Source organism: Polyodon spathula, chromosome 13 (genome assembly GCF_017654505.1).
Source record: "Polyodon spathula isolate WHYD16114869_AA chromosome 13, ASM1765450v1, whole genome shotgun sequence".
NCBI classification, from domain to species: Eukaryota; Metazoa; Chordata; class Actinopteri; order Acipenseriformes; family Polyodontidae; genus Polyodon; species Polyodon spathula.
In genome coordinates this window covers 32,661,813-32,669,940 of record NC_054546.1, presented here as the reverse complement: position 1 = coordinate 32,669,940, position 8,128 = coordinate 32,661,813, and the positions used below count along the sequence as shown (strand labels likewise).

General features: G+C 35.1%; 1 protein-coding gene across 1 annotated transcript; it reads right to left on the bottom strand.

Annotated features, from left to right (window-relative positions):
- Positions 1 to 3,951: 3,951 nt before the first annotated feature.
- On the bottom strand, positions 3,952 to 5,568 carry LOC121326199 (CCAAT/enhancer-binding protein alpha-like). Its single transcript, XM_041269406.1, has one exon. The coding sequence runs from the start codon at positions 5,313 to 5,315 to the stop codon at positions 4,401 to 4,403; it is 915 nt and encodes a 304-aa protein (XP_041125340.1). The 5' UTR covers positions 5,316 to 5,568; the 3' UTR covers positions 3,952 to 4,400.
- Positions 5,569 to 8,128: the final 2,560 nt, after the last annotated feature.

Here is an 8,128-nt window from a genome sequence, read left to right as displayed (position 1 = left end):
AAATTGGAGATGACTAAATTAAAAAATGTTTTTGCATGTTTTTCATGGAAAGATCTATTCAAGGAGAATAATACTATAACAATATATTTAGTATTATTTAGCTTCATACCCAGTTATTCTGCAAAGTCTGTAGTCTTAGTCAAAGTCTTAATCTGTATAAGCGGGCAGTGTACATTCTTTATTTGGCAAGTCTATCTCACACTGTTGAGGGTACTAACCAAATTGTTTGTCTATTTGACTTAGTTAATTATCTGTTTTGCACTACCTTCTAATTTAAACTTGCTCCTCAAAAGCTTTAAAAACCTGGATTTGCAGACAACCAACTGTAATGATGAGTGACATTTTCCAGGTATTTAATGACAAACAGCTTTACTCAGCAAATCTCTTGTTCCAAGAATATTAAATTGCGATGAGACATGATTCAGTAATCAGTAGGTTGCCAAAATGTGAATGAAACATAACCACCCAATACAAATTTGGCTATGATACAAGCACAGTACAGCACAACCAAGGCACCAAAAATAATTCTGATCCTATATTGTTATCAAGACTCTAGCCAGCCATGGGCCTTGATTAAAATCGTACTAATAATTATTAATTTAGGCTCTTTTACACATTGCAAAATAAAATGCATTTCATCCTTATATGCATACATTAAAAGTCCCACTGATATCTATAGCCTCTGTGTTCTTTAAAATATTTTACTGTCATTGCAGACTACAGTGCCACTAATATTATTCCAATATTCTTAGTTTTTGGTTCCAATCTTAAACCTTATATCTAAAAGGATCAGTTGTGTAAAAAAGTCCCTGTATTGCATGTAAAAAATTCATACTCTATGTAAGGCATTTGAATGGGGGGAAACTTAATGGAGGGAGAGTGACATGAACAGGAGTGATATTAAACAGGTTTGATCATTGAATAAAAGGAAAATAGCAGATGCTTTAGAAAGGTGAACTTTCTACAAGGGATTCAACATAAAACACAAATGACAATCACAGATAAGAAAGTGACACAAGTAAATATGTGCAAAGCGAAAATGTGAATTCTATATAAAATTGAAGGTTAAATCTCTATAAAATCATTCTGCATTCTTCAAATGGCAGTTACCTGCTGATATTCCCACAATAAAACCTCACTCAATATATAGGTAATGGTGATTCAGCATGGCAGGATCCACATGGATGGAAAGGTCTAGTTACATTTAATCAAAGTCAAATATAAAAAAGAGTGATATTTCAACAGTGCAAATATTAAAATTGGCAGTGCTCTATTGAGAATGCTAATATTCCTGCCATACTCTGCACTTCACCTCATACATCAGGGGCCCTATTTATAAAATAAGACTTTGAGGAAGTTGTACAAATGCATACAGTAATGACCCCTGCAATGAATGGCATTGTTATTCCCCTGAGCGGCTTGTAATCAGGGTTGGTGAAATGTTTAAACAATGGGGTGAAAACATCCAGGTTCTTGGTCCATAGCCCAGGTCAGAATTCAATCAAGCTTTGCTGGTTTGAGTTGAAAAGGTTAGTATAGGAAATGAGGTTGACTAGCAATTAAATATTCAATTGTTGAATATCAAATAAAAAACTATATGGATTATCTTAAATCCTGTTTAAACTTGTTCACTGCCACTGTTTCACTAGTTTGTAGTGCTTCCTTCAGTATCTCAAATGTTTTTTTTCTGTCTGCTTTTCGCTTGTTGGCTTTTTAAAACAAAGCCATACTATCGTTCTCTCTTATAATACAGAAGGCTGATTAAATTCCAATGAAACATCGAAATATGTTTTTGATGATGGCACTTAAAACACACTCTTTTAGCCTTTGATGGCTGTCAGATTATCCCTGATAGTACAATGAATAATAAAGACTAAACAAATGATCTATACCCATTATTGATCCAGCCCCAATAGGTGATATGGATAGTCTTTCTTTTGTATAGTTGGTACAAGCTATGACAAGTTGTCTAGATTAGGCTGTGATAAATCTAACCGAAGGACAATTTTAATAAAGAAATGCTAAACTGGTGCCAGTATGAACTTTATGATGGAAAGTTATGTGATTGCTAGCACTGTAATAGTAAATTCAGACAGCTAAATAATGCATTGAGTCTCTCTAACCACAGGGTGTCAATGCTTATAGGCATCACTGTATCACTTTATTGGGGTTTGTTTTGAAGGTTAATGTTAGGTTCAGAATACATCAGTATACAAATGTGTATTCATTTGGAGATATTTAAATGAATGCAATCTTACTTTTGGGTATTTATTTTATTTAGTCTAAAATTCAGGTTATGCTAAAGTAAGGGATTTTTTAAAATATAAAATATAACAAATTCGTTTATCTGAAATACACTGCAGATGTGTTTTATTTCACACAGCCAGTGGTGTAGGAACAAACAGGGCTCAAGATAGGGTCAGCTTGCACACACAGCCAATACTGACATTTGAGTCAAGTGATTCATTATATAGATAGATATTTATAAGCAAAACCACCATATTAAAATAATTCTGTCTGGTAGAATGTTGTTGTTCAAATTCTAATTGAATGTAGAATTGGATACATGATGCATTTTTAAGAATAAAAAAAAAGAATTTAATTGGCTGCCCAGAATGTGGTAGGTCCATAGTGATTGCTGCTGTACAAGCGCCCCCTATTTATTAAAATGTGCATTGCATATAGTATATGTCTCAAAATATCTTATATATATATATATATATATATATATATATATATATATATATATATATATATATATATATATACACACACACACACACACACACTTCTTATCATCCCATTCAACTTTGTTACGCAAAAGTACAATTAACTTTTCATGGTTGAGAGAGGTGTGTATATCATATATATATATATATATTATATATATATATATATAATATATAGATATATATTATATATATTATATATTTGTAGCCGGTTATTTAAGTTCTGTAAAGTTGCATAATTTATATTACATACGTTAAACTAATTTAATATATTGAAAATCATGGTACATATATGCTATGTATACAATGATAACCCATAGAAAAAGTAAAATTGTGCATTAGAATTTAGCATGCTATAAAGCTATGAAATATGAATATGCAAAAGGAAACATGACAACAATACATACCATAAGATTTACATTTATTATACTTTCAATAATTTTTGGGCATATATCAATAACTTTCTTTTACAAATTAAACATATTTGAGACATATTTCGTACATTGGAAAAACGGCATAAGTGAAAGTGCTTGCGTTTATTTATTTTCTTTTTTTTTTTAATGTCAAACATCCTGTGACTCCCCTTACAGACGAAAAGAATGTAAAAATGTAATGAATACAAAAGTCTGCAATATTTTAAATACAGTGTATATACACTTACAAACGCAGACAGCAGGCTGTTCCAAATAAGTATCCACCACTGACAAAAACAAAATAACAAACACTTTTATAAAATGTAAGCGAAAGTGCAATACTAACATGACATATAATATACATGTACATGTAATATATATATGTATATATCTATTATATATATATATTTATATATATATAGGCTATATATATATATATATATGAAACCTATTGAGATAGCTGTATAGGGTAATACCCGCATATTGTGTGTTTAAAAAAAAGATAAAATACAATGAGCTTATTTGCCATATTTTTAGACCCAATATAGTGCATATATAGTTTCATTATTAACTGTCTATTTGAAGCAGATTTACCACAGTATTGCAGCTGAGTTTCTGCCCAGTACTTGGGCACATTATTAAATCCTATATTTTGACCAGGTCACGGATTGCCTTTCGGGTGGGAACGCTGAAAGAATCTCAAACTGAAACTGCCCAGCTTTACAAATATACTTCCTAAAGACGGGACACCTGTAAAAATGAAAGGATCACGTCTTTTAAGCATGGCGAGGAATAATTATTGTCTTTTATAAAAAAAATATATATATATTTTATTGTTGTTAACAAAAGACAACAACACAAGTTGAAGTCGTGGACATCAATATGTTAATAAAAAAAAAAAAGTAACATACAGACTTGCAATGTTTAAAAGGCACAGCGCATATTTTTTGTGATGGTATGTTTAAATGCAAAACAAACAAATATAACTGCTGCACAAGCTAAGGACACACATTACGCATTTTTACATTTGTATACGGTACGAAGCATTTATACCTCCAATTCAACACTTACGTGTTAAAAAAATAAGCTTATTTTTGTACAAAAGGCACAGATATTTATATCGCAGCTGCCTGGCTCGCTCTTTTAAATAAAGTTTGAGATTCTGTCAGAGCTTTAGTTCACTACTAAGACCCAACAGAAAACATTGTACCAGCTAGTTCTGAGTCCCAGAGTTTTTTTTTTTTTTTAAGTCCATTTTTTACGCACAGTTCCCCATGGCTTTGACCAAGGAACCGTCAGGAAGTTGCCTGAAGATCCCTCTCAATGTATCCAGTTCTCTGGTGAGGTGTTCTACCCTCTTGCGCAGTCTTTCGTTATCAGTTGCGAGCTCCATCACTTTATGCTGGGTTTCCACGTTCCTTATCTTCGCCTTGTCCCGGCTCTTCCTCACAGCAATGTTGTTTCGCTCTCTCCTAAGGCGATACTCGCCGCTGCTCTTGTCAACGTGTTTTTTGCCTTTGCCCCTGTCTCCACCGCCCATCATCTTTATCGACCCCCCAGGCAGGTGATTCTGTTGGTGTTGAGGACTCGGCACGGGGGTAGGTGGAGGCGTCGGGTGGCCGGGTTGAAGATGCATAGTGGTCTGTGCACAATGCGCGACCTGGTATTGGAGATGCGGTAGATGCTGTTGGTTGTGAGGGTGGCGGTGGTGATGGTGTGGGTATAAAGGCGGCATTGAAGCTTGGTTGGCATCTTCATCTTCCCCGGGCTCCCGTTTGATTGCCACGGGTCGGACTCTGGAAGGGTGGTCATAGATGGGCTCCAGCTTAGAGGAGTCCAAATAACTAGCCATGCAGCCAAACGCTTGTTGGTGACCGCCTGGTGCACTGGTATTGGCCCCGTTGGGGTACTCGAACTCTCCGCTCGCCAGCTTGGATTTCTCTTGCTTAGAGCTGTTGTGGAATAAGTCAGCCAAAAACTCGTCGTTAAAGGCTGCAGGGTCAATGTAGGCGCTAATGTCTATCGAACTTTCGTTCTCGCAAATTTCGTTGAGATCTCCAGCTGCAGGATTCTCTTTGTAGCCGTAGGTACTTTGCTGGTTGTGGGGTAGGCTTGTCATCAGGGGCCTCGGGTCGACCTCGTAGAAGTTGGGTTGCTCCATGGGTTGCTCCATGGAGTATCTAAAACCCACCACACATGGTGAAGAGCTCCGGGAATCCAGCTTGTTAAAACTACCGAAGAATGCCGTGTTGGCTGAAGAAACAGGCTCAGTCTAAGCTTATTTGCTTATTTGCCTGAAAGTGGTGTTCTTCAAGACAGTTCAAATGTGGACTGTCGCAGGAGAGCTGCATTAAAGTCCTTTAAGGCAATGAAGCGCTTCCCAGTCCCTAGTCTGTATTGCCTTAGTTATGCTTTGCTTGAACCTCAACTAGCACAACTGATTTACTCTCCCAACTCTGATATTATTTATACTTACCGGAGAGGGTAGGCTTTGACTATCTGGGTCCTAGTGCGCATAGAGTTCTGACTGTAGCGCAGTACGAATTACACGATTGGTACATTCATAGTTGTACTATACTCCAGTGTACTCTGTACTATGATAGCTTTAAAAAAAAAATCATGGAAAAATTGTAGATTCTAAATTATAGTTATACACGCTAAACAAACATGTTTTTAAATAAAGCAAGTGTTCCTAATTAGAAGTACAAAGGGAATAAGTAACTCTCGATCTAAACTTTCAATAAAATACACTATATATAGATATATATATATAATATATATACATATAGAACCTATAATATATATATATATATATATATGTGTGTGTGTGTGTGTGTGTGTGTGTGTGTGTATGTGTGTGTGCGTGTGTGTGTTTAGTTTAAAACCATTAAACTAAACCCATGACTGTTTATTTTAACTTCGTATGTTTGTATGTATTTTTCTTTCTTGCACCCATATACTATTAATGTATCTCACAAATCTATAATGTATTTAGTTATATTTCCCATTAAATTACTTTATTTTGTCACTGCATGATTCACCGAATATATTCTTAAATCATATTTTACACATATATCAATATTTATTTATTTCAAATCAATATTGAAAAAAATGTCAATATAACATATGTGAACAAAATCTAAATATAAGATCATTTCTTTTATTATTCTTGTTTTCCTCTTGCCGTAATATAAAGTATATAAATGTCAATTTTATCACTGACAGATAATATAGGGTATTAGGACCTGGCATCTTACTTCTTGTTGGCAAGTTGCCAGAAAGCCTGAAGGGTGAAGTTACGTTGTAGGATTTCACCTACAACTGCCCTTACAAAACGTACCTGCCAAAAAGTATTGGCACACCTACAAGCAGAAAAGTCTCGAAAACTACAAAACTGCATATAGCAGTAACTCCAGTGGCTTTTGGAACACTGGAATTATATTATATAAAACTCAGAATATATTGCATTTTAAGGATTGCATTTTTAAGGACGTTTATCGTTGACTGAAATAAATCCTATATGTAAATAAATAAATAAAAACGATATTGTTTTTATTTTGTTTGCGTCTCTGTAGGGTGGGTGGGGGCTGGGGTTGCATTAAACGCTGATTTAACATTACATCAAAACAATCAAACAGAAGTAACTGAATTCATAACTTTCATGTTTTGTAAAATAAAAAATTGATATAGGAAAAAAGCTATTCTAGTTTTAGTTAAGGACTTTTGTAGGTTTTTGTATCCTGGTTTCCTCTCAAAGAACTAAAAGACCGTCCATTTTAATAAATAGAATATTTGTTGCAGCGCGCCGTAACCAGGTAACTCGTGAGTGGGAGCGCGGGATGAAGATAGGATCTGATCAATTTAATCGACTCGCTTTATTTCAGGTGTTTGCCTTTCCCCGCTGATACATTTCCCGTGTCTTCGCATGCAGCCTGTCTTGCCTGACAGATCTTCTCACGATGAGACCTGTAGAGGCGAGCTACTTTCGACTTAAACGTGACTTCTGAGGTGTACTTGGTGTTCCATTTCATCAGCTCCTCTCACAGGCTGTGAATTATTTCTGATTAGATAAACGACTGCTGCCAGCATTCAATAGTGCACCCGCGGTTCTTTATCTGACAGAGAACAAACCAAAAATAAAACGTGGTATTACGACATAAAAAGAAATACTAATACACAAAAACCATAATGTTACAGCTTGTGTCTTTCACAGCATCCTACAGTATATTTTGTATAATATATAATTAAATAAGAATCATTTTAAAAATATAGCTTGGGTGTGTTTAGATTATTTGTAAAATCCGTATTATTGTAGCTAGACGTTTTAGATATATTAAAGTGTTACAACATGTGTTTATAATTGCTATCTAACAGTTTTTACATATAGCAACATATACCAAAATACATGGCATCATTGAAATAAGACCAGCTCAATCAGGATCAGTGAGAAAATGTGTTATCTTTGTAATACAGTGACTAGCCTACACGATGCATGGGTCTATTTGGAATGCAGAAAGTAGAATGGGGTGTTGAAATGCAGCCTGAGCCCTGTCACAGACTCCTGCCTAATCCTGCCCTATCACTGATCTCTAAGGACTTGGATGGAAAGGTGAAATCCTGGAAACCACAGGCCTGAGCGCTTGATGCAATACCTGCAGGAAGCCTGGCATGAATGTGAAGTGGACTGATCGGATTAGTTGTTATCTCAGAAGACACTAATCTGTTTTTCCTTCATTTTGCACAGGGTCCCCAAAAGTAACAGCGAGCAAAGAATTAGCCAAAACGATGGTCTACTTGAGTAAGGGGAATATATAACCAATTTTAATACACTTCTTTAAAAGGCAATATACACCTGTTAATTTTCCAAGGCTAAGTAATAACTAAGTATTAGAATGCAGGCTCACTAAAGCAGTTAATTCAAGAACAGTATATAGTGCAAATGTGCCTATTAGTTTATTATGTTAAGTTTTAACTCAGAATGTATGA